At 37.7% G+C, this 18866-nt stretch overlaps 1 protein-coding gene across 1 annotated transcript; it reads left to right on the plus strand.

Annotated features, from left to right (window-relative positions):
• Positions 1 to 2215: 2215 nt before the first annotated feature.
• xpnpep2 (X-prolyl aminopeptidase (aminopeptidase P) 2, membrane-bound) lies at positions 2216 to 17367 on the plus strand. The gene is made up of 21 exons (XM_062426221.1): positions 2216 to 2439; positions 3052 to 3113; positions 3521 to 3631; positions 3733 to 3796; positions 4536 to 4640; positions 6304 to 6390; positions 6560 to 6703; positions 7416 to 7517; positions 8784 to 8865; positions 9067 to 9268; positions 9969 to 10058; positions 10533 to 10642; positions 10845 to 10922; positions 11346 to 11417; positions 11500 to 11560; positions 11798 to 11867; positions 12072 to 12176; positions 12740 to 12799; positions 12956 to 13032; positions 13154 to 13243; positions 16703 to 17367. Exons 1-21 carry the CDS (start codon positions 2391 to 2393, stop codon positions 16898 to 16900), a joined length of 2019 nt encoding a protein of 672 aa, XP_062282205.1. The 5' UTR covers positions 2216 to 2390; the 3' UTR covers positions 16901 to 17367.
• The last annotated feature ends 1499 nt before the right edge of the window (positions 17368 to 18866 follow it).

Raw genomic sequence — 18866 nt, forward strand, 5'->3', positions numbered from 1 at the left:
GGCATTTTGTTTCTGGAAAGTCTTAACTTAAGAGTTTGCCTCCTTGGTTACCACTTTAGGGAATATTATACGAGAGCTTTTTCTTTTGGGAGAGAGCATATTTGTAGTCTTTAGTCCCTTTATTGTTGTGTGTTTGGTTTAAATTTCATAAATGTTTGTCCACTGTGTATTTTGGTTTAAGGTGTCTGGAATGTGTGGCTGACGGTTTTTAGTTCTCTTTTCTTTTTTTTATTTAAATATTCAGTCCCTCTTATATCCTCTCAAAAAGTTTTTGTTCTGCTCTGTGGAACAGCAAAAGAAGAAGAACCAGAGGATGTGAGAGGCACTCCTGTTTCATACACCAAAAGCATTTTTGAGAGTTGGTCTGGTGCAAGGCCATGTAAGGCCGTATAAACTGCTAAAATAATTTTTAAATCAGTCTGAAAACTAACAGGTAGGCAGTGTGAAGAGTTTAAAATAGCTGTAATGTGTACTCTCCTCCTGATCTTAGCACTTTTTTTAATAATTTTGACTTAATTATAGCCTATTAATTATATTCTTTGATAAACCAGAAAGGAGAGTGTTATAATAGTCCAGTCTGCTAATTATAAACGTGTTCATCAGTCTCTGTGTTGTTCAGAGAGAAATGACCTCACTTTGGAGATGTTCTTCAAATGACAAAATGCTCTTTCCGTGAGTCTTTAAATTAAAATCAGAATAAAAATCACTCTAAGATTTTTTGTGTCTTTGCTTGGGTTTAGTCCTAGTGTGTTTAGTTTGGAGGCCAGTTTCTCTCTTTGAACCTTTGAAACAATCTTCAGTACTTGTGTTTGATCCTGGTCGAGCTGTAAAACCATTTTTGTGACACCCAGGCATTTGTATCTAAAATACGGTTAAAAATTGAGTCAGTCACCTCTGTGTCATCAGAAGACACGGCCACTTATAGCTGAGTGTCAACAGCATAGCTGTGGAGAGAGATGCCGTGCCTCCTGATGACACTGCCCGCGGTTAGCATGTGCAAATTAAAAAGTAATTGTTGTAAAATTGATCCTTGTGGTATCCCATAAGTAACCCCCCAGTGTTTGGAGAAGTGGTCATCTATAGATACAAAAAAAATTCTTCCACAAAGATACAAGGTAAACAGTTACAAACCAATTCCAGATAGGCCAACATGCTCACTTTATCTGTCTACAAGAATCTGGTGGTCCACAATGTTAAAGACAACACTCAGGTCAAAAATCATCAGAACTAAAGGCTTGTTGCTGTTGACATTTGTTCAGAAATCGTTCAATACTTTAAGCAGTGCTGTATCTATGCTGTAATGCATCCGAAAACCTGATTGAAATATATCAATTTTATTTTTTAAGTGTTTGAGTTTAAAAACTTACTTACTTAAACTTACGTAGCTGATTAAAATTAAGTTTTTCTTAAATTTAACATTTTTAGAGAACTTGAATAATGCATTCTTCCCCATTGTAAATAAAGGTAATTATGTAAACAAAGGCAAAACAGACGCTGTATCTCGGCTGTAATAAATGTCTGGTCATACACTCTTTCCCCTACCCTCCTTCATCCTGCTCCTGCTCCTCAACCTCCTCCTCCTCGTCATCTGTCTCCTTTTAGCTAAGTGGCATTTGGCTTGAATACAAGGATTTAAAAATAAAGCAAGTACAAATGCTTTCTATGGACATCTCTGAGGGATTACAAGAAGTTGCCTGCGATCTATAGATCTGCAGACACAGATGCTCATGCATGCATTCATATGCAAAGATAAGTCAAATATTATTACACAGCCTTGTCCATGTCGTGCAGAATAATCCTGCCTGCATGAGTGCAGCTTTGGCATCTCACATTTAATTGGTATATATAATTAAAATTAATATAGTACAAGTGTGTTTTTTTTATTTGGTAATGGATAGTTGGGCATATAAGTAGGAATTTCTAACCCTTAGCCGCTGAGTTGCAACACAATGCTATATAAAAAAAAAAATGGTTGAGCAACTCTGTCAGATGGAGGAAGGGAAAGAAAGCGGGTGGTCATAGTGGCTTGACACATTATATTTTAGGTCAGAAAGAAAAGAAATGTTTCTGAGTGCCAAGATCCACCCCCAGAGAGACTGCACATGATTCCTATCAGAGGGCCGCAGAGGGAGGAGATAGTGAGTGGTGGCAGAAGAGGAGGAAGGAGGAGAGAGAGAAAGAAGAGAGAGAGAGAGAGAGAGAGAGAGAGAGAGAGAGAGAGAGAGAGAGCGAGAGAGGGACACTCATACACTTACTAGCAGACACCCACTCGCAATCTCTCACCAGACACCCACACCCACTTTCTCACATATGCTGCATACACATCGGAGCACCTGCTTTGTAGCCACTCTGTGTTGTGACTCTGTTCGTGACGGACTCGCGGTCCCAAGATGCCTTTCTATGGCTGCCTGTTGGCTCTGTCCCTGGCTGCACTTACAGGTAAAAAGTTCCTGTTTTTCTTCAAACTGTTCTGTGTGTGGAAATGTCAAGTTTCTGTTCTCCAAGTGAAGACAGTGAAGATCAATTTTCTATTTGTTTATGATAATGACAAACTTTGAAGTGGTATAAAAGTAAAAAACCAAAACAGCTCTCTTGTTACAGTTTAGTATCAGAGGAATGCTTTGCAATTAAAATCAGACTTGCATGTGTTTAAAACCCTCCAGTTATACAAATATGTGGTCACGTTGTCACGCAGAACAAATTGCCATCTGCTCTTTCTGTGCCTGTTGGTTTATTCATCCTAATTCAAAAAAATTGATCTTAGGAGATAAAGGCTCTATCTAATACTCTTGCCTTTTTGTGTGATTAACAGATTACAAACAAACATGGACATGATTACATTACACTATATCGACTGATTCCATGACTCCAGTTGTAGTTGCTGTTGAGTCCTTTCCTTTGATTGACCTTTGAGTGTTTTTGTCCATATAAATCTCTGACAGTCCCTGAGTCAGTTTGTGCTGACCTGACAGTGTGCTCACATAGAGCAGCTCAGCTCAGTCACTACCTTTGTGTTATTTGTCTCTTGTCACCACGTGCTTCTCATTTCAGGAAACACCATTGGTGCTGTTCCCTCTGAGCGGACTGAGAGGAATTGCTCTGCGGTTCCGCCGGTAAGATTAATGCAATCACTGGATGCAATGTGAGCTCAACAGGTTTATTTTTGAAGTGGAATAAATGTCATAAAATTAAGTCATAAAAATGACCTCAAACAAGAAAGCTTCTCCTCATGAAACATGTTGCATTAGTTTTATGCAGTTATGGTTAATGATTACTGCACATGTTCAACAGTTAATGATTACAGTGGGAGATACAGAAAGGGCTGATTCAGCACTTCTTCAGGTTTTGATTAAATCTAAAGACTTTTCACTCTCTGTCTCTCTCTGTCTGTCTGTGTGTGTTTGTGTGTGTGTGTGTGTGTGTGTGTGTGTGTGTGTGTGTGTGTGTGTGTGTGTGTGTGTGTGTGTGTGTGTGTGTGTGCGTGCGTGTGCGTGTCCGTGTGTGTGTGTGTGTGTTACAGTACCTCCCCAGCACAGCAGTAAATACCACTCTCCAGCTGAAGGAGTTACGAGAGCAAATGATTCCCTTGAATATCTTTGCCTACATTATCCCTGGCACTGACGCTCACCTGGTACATCTGCTGTCCATCATAATTAATATCCCCAGGGTTTAACCTTGTGTGTATGTGTGTATTTGTGTGTGTGAGTCTCATCTACTCTGTCTCTCCATCAGAGTGAGTATATTGCACCACGTGATGCCAGGGTGGCCTTCATGACCGGCTTTACAGGCTCCGCAGGTACAGTACAATCTTTTCCTGCCTCTTCCTCTTCGTCGTCTTTCTCCTCCTCCCCATGACTCAACTCCCCACGTCTGAGTGCCGCGGTCATGCAGCTCCTCTACTTTCATCCCACATCCCCACTACACAGCCTGCTTCTTGTTCAATTCAGTTTCATCGCTCTCATTGCGCCGTTGCACTGCATCACTGCATCTTCTCATTCATCAGTGCGTTCCCTCTCAGAGTAACTTGACCAGTAAATCATAAGATCTGTTTCACACAGTAAGAATTAATGACCATACATATCTCTGTACTCAGCTTTGCCATGGATGAAAGGATAAGACAGATTACAAATCAGTGAAGTGCTGATTACAACAAACTCCTTTTTAAAAAGTCATATTTTCTGTCAATTGACTCATTTATCAGTTGTCTGCGGACCTCCATTAAGAATCAGACACAGTCTGGGAAATTCTTTGCTGTTGCTCCCTATTGTAAATGTATCTCTCTCATGTGAGGGAACAGCAATGGAATAACAATGTAGAGGATTACAAGCTCTGGTTATACATCCACCACACATCACCAGGTTGCCCACACCTCTGTGTTTCTTCTTAACCTGTTTCCTCCACACACACATATATTTTATAAGATTAGCTGGCCTATCACGCATTGTTCGAAGTCAACTCTGACATTTATAGGCGGTTGTAATTCACTGTCCCTATTGGCCTCTCCATAACGCAGCTGCTGTCCTGCCTCTCCCCAGGCACTGCCGTAGTTACTCGGACCAAGGCTGCGATGTGGACAGACAGCCGCTACTGGGTTCAGGCTGAGAGACAGATGGACTGCAACTGGGAGCTGGAAAAAGATGGTGGGCATGATCATATTGTTGTTACTTGTTATGACAACGCAGGTCATATGGATTCCAGTCAAATCTTTGTGGTTTTGATGTTCCTGTCTAAATATAGCCTCATAAATGCTGAGCCTATTATTACAGGATTCACATGATAAAAATAGTTCAAAAACAAGATAAACTCAGTGAATGTTCTGTTTTTCTGTACACTTCTAACACAGAACATATGACGTTGGTGTTTATGTACTTGCAAAACTCTGAACTTAACATAAATCAGCTTTTGTTGAAGTGAAACGTCAACTCTGTCATTTAAAACCCATGCATATGTACAAGTGGTTATTTTAACAAAACGAGAATTTTCCAATTTAACAACACATAATGTATGTGGCTAAAACAGAAAAACAGACAAAAACTCTCATCTTTCAGCTTTCAAAGGAAGACATAAAATTCCCCAAATACAGTATCAGTCAAAGATTTGGATACACCTCCCCATTCCCTAAAATGTGAAAGTGTGTCCAAACTTTTAACTGGTACATAATTTCAAAACATTTAAATGGATTTGAATCCAACAAAAGGGAATTTCCAGGTAACTAAAATGTTTCAATTTGGCAGCTATGTTCAATATGTGTATTTTTAATATAATTGGAGATGTTGGCTACACTGAGCTTTAGCCTTTTACAAGCAACTTATAGTGCCTTTTTTATTTACCTGTTTTATTTTTCTGTTTTTGTGTATATTTTTTATGCCATATATGTGTTGTCATACTTTTTAGTGTGTTTTATAAGTTGCTTTTGTCTGTTTTCTTAAAGGATAAATCTGGTGAAATTCTTTATTTGTTTTATCAACAAATCTTTCAGTGGAAAGTCCAAAACCAACAATGAACTGGTCCTAGCACCAAATATTGCTTGTGCGTGCAGCCAAAGTCTGACATATAACATCCACTGCTGTGCAAAAACGATTAAAACACATCAGTGAGCCACGCTGGCTGTGTAATTGTAATGTTTCTTCATTAAAGTGAACATGGGCACTGTAGTTTATTGTGACTCAGTTCCACAAGCTCATTAATTGTGTATTGATCCACAGCTCAAACTTACTCCTGTTTGAGTAGCATTTGCTAAAACACACAGAGGCCAGCGGTTTCAAAAAAACACTTTTTTACCTTTTTTAGAAATGTTTTAAAAGATTTTCAGTTGGAATTAATGGGCTTCAGTTTTGGGAACCATAGAAAAGATTGGGAGGTATTTAAGGACGAGCTAACACATCACTGGTTCAGATTTTTTTGTGGGATTTGTCGACAATAAGACAACAACACCAGTCTTATACTTTATTTTAAAAAGAAACTCTCTTAAATCATTAACTCCTGGCACCCAGTGACAAAACACAGAATACAGGCCAGAAAGTGATCTTTCTCTACGTGTAAACATAATCATTTATATATTTTTGTAAATTACTGCTTTATGACACACACACTGTGCCTTCAAACTTTCACATTTGGATTAGTTTAGTCAGAAAGTGCTTATGTTCTCTGAATCATGATCACATTGCTAGAGATTGTGCATTTTGAATGTAGTTATGAGGTATCACAATAATCACCAAAGGTAGCCAGGCTGGATTTATTCTGTCACATCCTCTAAAGTCAATAATAACCTGACCACAGTCTGTCATGTGTGATGTTCCTCAGTGTCCATCAGCAGCATCGCAGAGTGGCTCATCGCTGAGGTCCCACCGGGTGGCAAGATTGGCTTTGATCCCTTCCTCTTCTCCCTCAGTAAGCCTCTATTCTGTCTCCGTCCTGTCAGTCTGGGTTAACATCAATAAAGTGCTCGTCGAACTAAGATGAAAAATGTATTGACAGAGCCTCCAGGCGCCATGCAGACTGTTTACTTATGATTGATTTGGTTCAGTATCATCTAATCAACTGCAATTTCCTCCATTAGAAACGCAAGAGAGCTACATGATCAACTTGGAGTCAAGCAATCGCACCATGGCGTCCATCCCTCTTAACCTGGTCGACGAGGTGTGGAAGGAAAGGCCGCCCATCCCAACTTACCAACCCGAGCCCCTGCCTAACAGGGTTATAAGTAAGTTTCTATGTGTGTGTGTGTGTATGTGTGTGTGTGTGTGTGTGTGTGTGTGGGTTTGTGTGTGTGTGTGTGAGAGCTTGTGTCTATACTATACGCACACATACTGTCGTCTGCTGGTCTGCCTGTGTGGTGCCCTTTATCTATGTGCTGATAAATGCCTGAAAACTGGACAAAAAGCAATAAGCCACTCCGCAAACACAGTCATAAACAGCTCATTCATGTTTATATGGCTGGCTGACAAATCAAATACTCACTAAGAGGGAATGGAAAAGGCTATAAGGCTATAAGGAAGTCATCTGGACTCCCTTGGGCCCAATTAGTCTTTATGGTCAAAGAAAGGACAAATGGAGAGCATCATAAAACTAATGGTCTGCGTGTGCTTGCATGTGTGTGTGTGTTTGAGTATAATCTGGATAAAGGTTTTTAAGTACTTTAAAATGCTGTGTCATATGGCTTGGATGTAATTGCTTGTGTTCATATTTGGCAGTCTGGGTAGAGTCCATAAAGTAATGAGCAGTTTGTAGACGACAAGAATGTCAAAGAAAAAGGCCAAGTTACTAAAAAAACGCTGCTGTGTGTGGCAGCAGGGTTCACATTTAGAGAGGGAACGCTGCACTAACTTCCTGAGGAGAAAGTCAAGTCATGTGTCAAGCGTTTGCTGTTTGGACGTAAATAAAAGTAAAATGTGTGTGTGTGTGTGCATTCACAGAAAGGACCTGGCAGATGAAAGTGGAGCACATACGGAACCAGATGAGGGACAATCCTTATGAGCCCACAGCTCTTCTGCTGTCAGCACTCGATGAAACAGCTTGTAAGTAACTTTGCCAAAGAAACAAAAAATTGGTTTGCTTGAGCCACCAATGAATTCACTGAAAGATGCCGTTAATATAAGCCTCACATACAGCGCAGACAGTATTAGTAAGTAAAGTTTGGATAGCCTTTTTGTTCCTCAGGCTATCTCCCACACAGTATTTTCCATGTAGACATAAACCTTCTCAAATTAAAGCTGAGACTTGGCACTTTAATATAGTGTCCATTAATTTAGTTCAGATTAAATGTGCTGAAACACAGAGCCTGAAAAACAAATACATTTAAGACCAGTGTCTCGTGAATATTTGGGGGGGATTATGTAACTCCTTGCCATCATCAATATAATTAGATTTTAATCTCAAAATAGTCAGTTAATAGTTTTGAACTTGACTTAAAGGTGCAGTGTGTAGAATTTAGTGGCAGAAATGGAATATAATAATCATAAGTATGTCTTCATTAGTGTATAATCACCTGAAAATAAGAATAAGTGTGTTTTAGTTAGCTTACAATGAGCCCTTTATATGCATCACCATGTTTCTACAGTAGCCCAATACAGACAAACTTGCTTGCTTGGAAGAGGAGAGGTAGTTGAGGGGTATTTATTCGGTTGCAGTCTGCAACCTCACCACTAGATGCCACTAAATCCTACTCACTCGTCCTTAACTTAATAACTGGTAAATCATGAATTTGATCCCATGATGAGAATCACTACAAAAAGAAAAACATGTCAAAAAATGTTCATATTATCATACTTAAATTATTGTTAAAATTATGATTGCTAATGAAAATGATCAAAATATCCCAATAAAGGACTCGTATCGTGTAAAAAGATATTCAAGGCAAAAACATTCAGTCTAGATTTACTTTAAAAAAAATAAATGTTGATAATGTTTTTGAATATTTTAAAGATTAGAATAATAATAATAAAAAGACATTTAATATAACATGAAATGATCTGTCATCTATTATTCGTTGCTATCTGATAATCTGATTATTCAATTCAGCACCTTGTAAATGAATAGTACATTATTCAAAAGCATCTACCTCATAAAGCACACAGGAAGACGGCTGAGGACACTGACTCCTGATTTCATAATTAGTGAGTCTCTGTTCAATGACAGGAACACAGTGAAAGTCACGTACGTCAGACCTAAGCATTAGATGCACAAAGTGTGTCTTGGCTCAGGTGGATCCAAGGGATGATATAAATGAATGTACAAGCTGTTGTGCTCACACTCAGGGGTGATGCTTTTTTTTTGTTTTTCAGGGCTGTTTAATCTGCGTGGCAACGACATCCCATACAATCCCTTCTTCTACTCCTACACACTGCTGACGATGGATGAGATCTGGTAAATCAATTTTTCAGGGATTAGAACAAGTGGGATTTCTTTCAAATGATGTGTCTGTTTCTCTCATTAGATCCGTTCCACACAAATCTGTTGTCAGTGTTTATTATGTATAATGACATATAGGGATTCTCTTCTATTAACCATAATATATTTTATGAACCACTTTTACTTTTTCCTCTATCACACATCCATATCTACCAGGCTCTTTATACACGAGACCAGAATGACAGATTTACTGAAGACGTACCTAAACACCAGCTGTAATGGACCCCTCTGTGTGAAGCTAAAAGACTACAACTCTGTCCAAGATGAACTCAAAACCTTTGTGGCCCAACCTTTAGTGAAAGTGTGGATTGGTACAGAGTACACAAATTACGCACTTTATGAAGTCATTACACCACAGGTATGTCTCCTCACTTCTGTCATGAAACACTGTCACTGTCATTTTATATCATGATATTTTAAATCTTGTAAATGCATAAACTTGCATGCATTTGTGTACATACAGTTTAAAGATTGTTTGTATTGCTGTGTTGTTGCTGTATTAAGTAAGCACTATGTGTTGCTGCTAGGATATTTCTGACTTGTGTTGTGTTTTTAAAGCTGCACAAATCAATATTTTCATATTAGCAATGGATCAAATGACTATATGTAATATGAAACGTGTCCCTTGTAGGACACGTTTCATTATTCAGTGAAGATCAAATTAACCGCTGCACACTGAAAATAATACTCACAGGTATGATAAATACATATAGATGACATGACAATATTACACGTTATCTTTCAACAACAAAAGTCAGGTTTAAGATCATTTAAATAAGACAAATTCATTAATTTGTGGATCATTAAACTGCATATGTGAAAGAAGTTTATGTTTTAACAAACCACAATTATGCTGCAACATCATCAACCACATTATCTGAGCTGCCAGTGACTCATAAATGATATATTCCTCTACAACAGCAATAATACATCCAGTGTTGTGGAAGTAAATGCATACAAAAGATATCAGAAAGAAGAAAAGGGCCTCTCCAGGATAAATCATTTTATAGTTTATATTTTTTTTGCTTCAATTATTTTTGTTTCTCTGCATCATGTAGGATAAACTAATGACAAGCTCCTACTCTCCTGTGCTGACGACTAAAGCTGTGAAAGATGATACTGAGCAGCGAATCCTGAGGGATGCTCACGTATGTCACACACACACACACACACACACACACACACACACACACACACACACACACACACACACTCACACTCTCACACACACACACACACACACACACACACACACACACACACACACACACACACACACACACACACACACACACACACTCCAAATGCACTGTACATGCAAATGCATACTTGTGAACTCTTGTATTTGTAAGTCTCTAAAATATTTATGTGAAAGTGTTATCATTCCCTGACTTCATTAATCAGTCCTCGTTGTCAAACCGGCAGGATATTATGAATGAATTTCATCGAGCGCTCGAACACTTCAGTGAACATACAACTTCACACATTTGTCACCCTGTCCAGAGCTGTCTGAGCTGCCATGTCATGTCATGTGAAGCTTCAGCCTGTATGTTTTATGAAGTTGTGATTGATGCTGAGAGTATGTTAGCTGACACTCGCCTGGTAACTGTGGCTCCGTCTAGGTGAGAGATGCAGTGGCGGTCATCCAGCTGCTGATGTGGCTGGAGAAGGCTGTGCCCGAGGGGAAGGAGACTGAGATGACTGCTGCAGCGTATGTCGATAAATGCCGCAGGTGAGTGTAGTGAAGAGATATAGTATCTGCTGAACAGGAAGCCAGGAAATCTATCATACAGTAAAATGAAAGTGGAAAGCCAGCAAAACACTTATTTTTATTTATTTGACAAAAATGTGATTGTCTAGTGATTATAATACTGTAATTATGATAACACTTCATTAATAGTTGGGTTTCAGAGCTTATATGAATATCATTACAGCAAACAGAAGGACAACAGGGGCCCGAGCTTCGAGACTATCTCTGCAAGTGGACCCAATGCTGCACTTGCCCATTACAGGTAAAATCAACTCTCATTCTTACCTTTACCCTTCGGACTTCATCTTCATCGCTTAGATTGTCTAATTTTTGTGTTTCTTGCAACAGTCTTTAAGGACCATGGAAGTGGTTTTGCATGTGATTTTACTGCCTTTTAACAGAGGTTCTTAAATTGATTTTCTGCCTCTCATTGTCGTGTGTTAAAGAAAACTCAGACAACTGAGATTTCAATAGAAACATCTCTTGCTTTAACTTATCATTATGATATTATATTATGTAGTGTAATCACTACAGAATAATGACACCATCTGCATTTAGATCGGTTCCCTATAAGCATCTTAAACACTTGTATGAACCTTTAAGTGGCCTAAAGCCACCATAAATGAGGCAACGTGTTTCTGTTGTTTCTATTGTTTCTATAGTTTCCTGTTTTTCTGTGTTGCAGCCCAACAGCAGACACCACCAGGAAGCTGACAGTTGATGAGATGTACTTAGTGGACTCTGGTGGCCAGTATCTGTGAGTATAAACACATGTAGACTCTCCAGTTTCACTTCACGTCAGTTGCATTTGAAATGAGTCATGTTGTCTCTCACCACAGAGATGGGACCACTGACATCACCCGGACAGTTCACTGGGGAACACCAACAGCAATGCAGAAGGTGACGCTGTGAATGTTTGAAGGGATATTTAATTTTTTTCATTAAAACATGAGAGATGGTAAAGAGTTTAATACTGCAGTTCATCAGTGGAGTGTTATAAAAAAACTTCCCCCATTGAGACTTTCATTCTTTGCACTAATATTACTTGTTCTTTCACATATCCTTTAAGTCACATAATTAAAAAATATTCCTTTAAACAAAGTTTCTCTGCCATTAACCAAATGCCTAACTTCACAGGAGGCCTTCACTCGAGTGCTCATGGGAAATATTGAAATATCTCGAACCATATTTCCTTCAGGGACAAGAGGTGGGTTGGAAATTCATTTCAAAAACAGGTCAAAATGCAGTTTTCAGTGTTTCTATCCTGAAACTTTCCCAGTTTAACCACTAGAGAGCCCTATTTCTCTATTATTATTCTCTCTCTATTATTTTGCCATTATTTTTTGAGCAGACGTGTCTACAGCAGGATGTTTGATTCAGAGCTTTCTGTGTGGCTTTTGTCCATCGACAGGTGCAAATATGGAGATGTTGGGTCGTCGGGCGCTGTGGGAGGTGGGCCTGAACTACGGCCACGGCACAGGACACGGTGTTGGAAATTACTTTGGAGTTCATGAGTGTACGGCCCTTTTTATTTTCCATGTTTTTACAAATTTAAAACTCATGTTACATTTAATAACACAACTGAAAACAAAAATCCATCCTCGGAAAAATATTTCAAATGCATGTATGATAGAAGCTGTTTGAGATTTTACATGAATTTGAGCTTCATTACATGGTGGTGCTAATAACTGGGGGTGAAAAAATTTAAAAGCTAGTAAATGATTTGCACATTTGAGCACATAGCTAATTTTTGAAATCAAACAGCCTTCTAATGTTACACTTACTTTTCTTGACAAAAAGTTGAAAACCTATGAATAATTTAGGAGAATGAGCCATAGGGTGTACAACTTAATCTTGAATTTTTTTTTGCATTTTCCAAGTAAATGCCAAAGAACAGCATGCTAGGTTGCAGGAAAATAAGGATAAATATGGATTTATGGTAAAACACCAAACTTCCATTAATAATAAAATGCATAACAGTGCTGCTACAACAAAGGTAGAATATATTTTAAGCTTTGTTTTCACTCACTTTTTGATGTTCTGAATTTTTAATAATGTAATATTGTATTATTTTTCTAGGGCCAGTTGGCTTTCAAACCAACAACATTCCCTTCAGAGAAGGCATGTTTACATCTATAGGTGAGATATTTCTATAAGTCCACATCCTCTAAAGATAACCCAACACTGAGATCATTTTAAGGAAAATAAACTTTACATGTGGTATAATTAGTAGCAGTAGTAGCTCAGAAAATGTACATGTGAAGAAATATCTTCTTGATGTTGTTTTCATCTTAGAACCTGGATATTACAAGGAGAATGATTTTGGTATCCGCATTGAAGATGTTGCAGTGATTGTACCCATTATTACAAAGGTAACCACAGATGGTAGATATCAAGTCGCAACTATGATAGTCTGCCATCATGTCTTTAATTCATATAAGCAATGTGATGTTGTTTCTTTGTGAATAAGACTTGTGTTTCTTTCTTCCTCAGTATGGTCATAACTACCTGACCTTTGACACAGTGTCGCTGGTTCCATATGACAGAAAGCTGATTGACACTTCTCTTCTTAGCTCAGTACAGGTAAGGATTATACCTCAAATTTAGTTAGTATTTATTTGGCTCATATATCAAAGTTCAAAGTATCTTTATTGTCCCTTGCAGAAAAATTGGTTTGCAGCCAGAATATGCAAAAACACACAAATGGACACTGATGGACACATAAACAAACAACAGGACGTAGTGGGCAAAGTGATTGAAAGCAGTTAATTTAGCATCAAGGTAAAAGTGCAGAAGTCAAGTAAGCAGTCTGTGCAAATAAGCAATACTATCTATCTATCTACTATCTATTATCTATCATTTAACAACTGAATGGCAGCAGGGACAAAGGAAAACTTTTATCTCTTAGTCCTCATAACACACACCTTCAACTGATGACCTGACGGTAATAATTCAGACTTCAAACGAGGGGACTTTATCCTCTCTGAACACCTTCCTATTATAAAGATCAGTTAACTGCCGCTCCCTGAAGTCTTTCTTGCCACTTTGATGATACCATTGACCCTGTTGCGACAATGCTGAACATTAAAACTGATTTCCGGAAGCAACTCGATATTCAAAACAATTACATGTTGAGAACAACACTGAGGTAATCTTTTTTATATAGATGTCCATCAGCTCAATGTCAGCTGGTTAATAGAAGAGTAGGAAGAGTCTTTCTAAAGCTGATAATCACGTCTTTAGTTTGAGACACATTTAGTTGGAGGAAGATACAAACCAAGATACAAAATCACTGACCAGAGGCCCGATGTTGCTCCCCCACTTAAAGACATAAAATCAATCACAGAATCATCCACAAACGTGATAATGTTTCTGTTGGTGTAGTTGCTGCAACAGTCATTGGTGTACAAGTAGAGTAGTGGAGAGAGACGGCAGCCTTGAGGGCAACCAGTGGAAGAGTGAAGCTGAGTGGAGCAGGAGCAATTTAACCTCAGACACTGGCACCTTATCAGTCAAGAATCCAGTATCCAGCCCACCAGATTAGAGTCCAGTTTAAAAAAGATGAATTAGCTTTCCTGCCAACAGATGTGGCTGGATAGTATTAAAAGCTGAGGAGAGATCTGTAAACAACAGCCTGACGTGAGCTTTAATCTCTTCAAGGCAGCGATACAGAAAATGTAGTAGTGCAGGGATAAAAGCAAGAAAAGATTTGTGAGCCTGAAAGGTTATCCAGGAGGAAATGTGTACAATGTGTTGAATTATGTATTATATTAATTTAAAGCTGCTCTATGCTTGAGAAATTTAAGCCCTGAGCAGTGTGATAGTAGCATCTTCCACACCTCTGCCAGACCTATATGCAAACTGCAGGGGATCAAGGGATTTTTCACCTGTGATAAAACCTTGTTTTTAATGAGCCTCTCTAGTGTTCATAACTAAAGATGTCAACACTACTGGCCTGAAGTCATTTCATGTCGCAGGGAGTTTAGTCTTAGCAACTCAGACAATTGTGGAATATTTCCAGAACGTAGGAACCCTTTGTTGCTGAAAAGATAGTGTAAAAATAAAATGAAAGATGTTGCACAGCTGCTCAGCAAAGGTTTCAACCACCTGGCCACAGATAGTATCTCTAACCAGACTTAGTGAGTCTGAAGTGTTTTTCCATTCTTCTGATGTCAACAGCCAAAGCTGGAGGAGCTCTGGTGTTGTCCTTTAATTCATTAATTCAGTGTATCATTTAGGTTGTGATGATCCCTTCTTAATTAGATAACTGCTGAGTAAATAATCAGAAGCTACTGGCAAATTCAACACCATGTCTTTTTTTTTTAATATCTTATCTGACATATAAAATAAATACCCAGAAACGATTGCAACCAGCTTTAATAAAGGTTTACTTCCCCAAAGATAAGATCTGTTTCCTGATTTAATTTGTAAATACCTTTGGGTATTAGAGAGTGTCATCAAGCTTTAATTTTCCTACTCTATGAGTACTTGTTTCCTGTAAAATCCCCTTTTATGTTTCCGGCAAAGCTCTCTGCAGCTCAGTGATCAAAACAGCCTTCAAGACAACAAAACCACGTGTGAAAGCAACTTCTATGTTTTGTTTCTTGCCTTCTAAAGCAGAAGCTGTTAGAGGAAGATAGATTTCAGTGGTGTCGGTATACAGTGGCAGTAACTATGTAAAGTTTTTAGTTTTTAGTGCAAATGCTAATATTTTACCCTTTACTCCATTTCATTTATTTGACAGCTGTAGTTATCAGTTATGTTTTAGATTAAGACTTTACATTAAAAACCATATAAAATACAATAAATTGCTAAAGACCAAATAGCAGTTCCCATCCTTTATGGTGTGTGACACCTTACAAAAAACACATTTCATATGACATACTGTAGTAGTCTGCATTGACTCTTTATGTATGGTGACAGCTGCTGTTAATAACAGGTCTTGCACATTTATTTTTATTTGTTTTTTCTTAACGCTCGATTAATGTGTGCATGTTGTGTTTGACCCTTGCCTTGGACTGTAGTTTGGAAATAAGGAAGCGATGCAGCAGTAACGTTTTGGATAACAAGCAGAAATAAATAAAGAAAAGAGTCTTATAAATGGCAAATTCAGCTCCATAGCCCTGCCAGATGTTCTATACAATACCTTTAGTAAATCAGGCCCTAAGTGTGTGTGTGTGTGTGTGTGTGTGTGTGTGTGTGTGTGTTTGTGTGTGTGTGTGTGTGTGTGTGTGTGTGTGTGTGTGTGTGTGTGTGTGTGCGTGCGTGCGTGCGTGCGTGCGTGCGTTAACGTGTGAGTGAATGTAACTAGTTCCTAACTGATATAATAACTGACAGCAGATTTAGGTAGCATGCAGTATTTCATTGTTCTGGGTTGTTTCAATAATAATAAACATATATTTGCATAAAAATGTTAATAAGAGTAAATAAAAACTTGAATAATATCACTTTAAAAGTACATTTAGGAAAAAATTTAAAATGTGCGGATAATTTGGGACGAATCGTGAGTTAACTCATGAAAAACATGTGATTAAGTATTTTAATCAATTGACAGCCCTAATATAGACATATATAATGTATATGAAGTAATTAAAATTAGTAAACATCTTAACCAGTAAAATGCTACATACTGTATATGTTGAATAAAAATAATAATGTATAACTGTGAAAAATATAATATTTCAAGCTTGGGGGCAGGTGAGTACTTACATTTGATACTTTAAGTACATTTAGCTAATAATACTTCACTTTTAATAGGATTTATATATTTATATTTAGTATTTTTTTTACATTGTGGTGTTTTTACTTCTACTTAAGTCCAATGGGTAGTTTTTCCACCATTGTCAGCATAGCCATGATGATTTATGTTTTAAAAGTGGTCCAAGTATCGATCCCTGTGGAACACCGTATATTTTTATTTTTATTTTGGAATAATTTGGAGAAGAGTTCATCTGATGTAGCTGGAATATTAAATATAATTAGCAGTGTACATCTTTTGACCTGTTTATGAATTTCATTGAGATCTGGCTCCTCTCCCTCTAGCTGCAATGGCTGGATAAATACTATGAGACGATCCGGAAGGTGATGGGTCCCGAGCTGGACAAACAGGGACTATCTGAGGAGAAAAAGTGGATGCTCCTGCACACAGAACCTTTTGCAGAAACAGAATCGTCTGCATCTCTCAGTTCTTCCTCTCTGACCCTCATCGCTCTTGCCATCGCTCTCCTTCACATCATCTGAGGAACTCCTCTCTCCATCTGTCTTGCACTCACTCCTCTCTCAGCAGGGTTGCACATTAATGTTACTCCTATGCAGTCTCTACTGACAACAACGCAGCTATACCAGTTTGAGAGATGCACTGTAATGTAGATTTTTTTTTAAATTAAAGAATATATTTGTTTAATAATTTAATTAGGTGGGTAAATGTCTGATGTTGTGGTGTTCAAAGTTTGAAAATAATATTTTATGTGATTTTTAATGTTTTAAGCTTTGAGTTTTTAAACTGGACATTTGAATGACCAGCCACTATAATTTCTATTTTATTAAAGTAACACTCTTTTAAAGCTGCTGGCTCTACTCACTTGAGGATTTGATTTTTATTGTCATAATTCTTTTTTTCTTTTTTTTTTAAACTGCAACAATTAAACAACCAAACTCAGTGTTTGAAACTAAATAAACTCAAGAACAGTATAATTTCTAAATTCAAATTTGAGATTCTTCTACTTTACTTGAGTATTTCCATTTAATGCTTTATACTTCGCCACAAAACAAACACACACATACTCAACTACATTTATCTGACAAGTTACTTTATAAATCAGATTTTTCATAAAGAGCAAGCTTATAAAATATAACTTCTACAGAATAAAACTCCCAGTAGTATATAAAGTATATATCTTACCATAATGATTCCACTAAGAGCAAATACAGTTAACACGCACATGGGTATCCTGGTTTTGATCATATTCTGGATTTTAGTAAATGTATTCAGTTTGTGTTTGTGTTGGCGTCATAGATAATTATTGTTTTTATCAGTTTGGAGGTTTCAGAACTTCTCATCTCATTTAACCACAGTCACAGAGAAGTGAGGCCACATGGCAAAGAGCTGGAACCTGATTGGTCCTCCAGTCTACATTCTGGGCACTGATTGGTTTTATACATGTTAAATTTTATAGCACCAAGTTTGAGATTGAGTTTTGAACATTTTCTTTTATAAAATTTTTGGGCTCAATAATACAGAAAACAAAAAATAACCCTTTACCGTAAGGTTCAAACTGTTTGAATACAGGATTTCTACTCTCAGTGGAGTATTCTTACACTGTACTATATTGTTAATTTTACTTTTCTGACTATTTATTTTACCACTTTTAAAATGTTTTTCCCCGTCCATCGCCATGTCAGATAAGTGGTTTCATCATTTAAACAGCTGTGAGCCGTACTTGTGGTTGATTTCTTCAACACGTGAAGAGCTCATGCCGCAGCCGTCCAGTTGCCTGGCAACAGTTTTGTCGGCATGTCTTGAAGGTGTGAATGTGCTGTGAGCATACCGCACCCTGCATGTGCAAGCTCTCCTCAAACGTGATTATCATTTAAAGCACATTAAGAAGCAGGTCAAACAAAAAGCCGGACAGTTTTTAGAGAAGACATATTCCTCCATTTCTGTTCTGCATTCGGCTTTGTGGTGAAAAAAAGGCTCCAAAAAAGAGGAACAAAAATGATGAGATCATTGTTCTCTGGGAACTAAAGTCTCTTCTACGTATTTGTTACTGTTAAATATTCACATTGTTATAGTGTTACTAGAGGTGAAACCACCCACAGGGTACCTCTAAGTACCTTACTTAGGCACACTTATGAAGTTCTTCACTTGAGTATGTCCAGTTTCTGATCATTTGTATTTGTTCTCCAGAACATTTCAGAGGGACGATACTGTCGTTTTTACACCACTAAATTTACCTTACTGACTAGTAGATAAAATATATGATCCATTTTTGAAACATATATTAAATTGCTGTGCAGTTGCAGTATATTAAGCTAAATAAAGTAGCATCACGCTGACAAATGACAACACCAAATTGCCTCTTACGCACAGCATCAGTAGAGATCATTTGATAATATATGTAAGTAAAATATACTTTATAATTAAATGTATACAGTCTATATGATGAGTACTTTTACTTTTTATATTTTTTGTACACTTTACTGTTAA

The sequence above is a fragment of the Scomber scombrus genome, chromosome 9 (assembly GCF_963691925.1).
Source record: "Scomber scombrus chromosome 9, fScoSco1.1, whole genome shotgun sequence".
NCBI lineage: Eukaryota > Metazoa > Chordata > Actinopteri > Scombriformes > Scombridae > Scomber > Scomber scombrus.

Coding starts and splice junctions, on each gene's coding strand:
- xpnpep2 (XM_062426221.1), top strand. CDS start 2,391: ATGCCTTTCTATGGCTGCCTGTTGGCTCTGTCCCTGGCTGCACTTACA. Junction 9,269..9,968: donor ATGAAGTCATTACACCACAG/GTATGTCTCCTC, acceptor TGCATCATGTAG/GATAAACTAATGACAAGCTC. Junction 11,561..11,797: donor CACCAACAGCAATGCAGAAG/GTGACGCTGTGA, acceptor CTAACTTCACAG/GAGGCCTTCACTCGAGTGCT.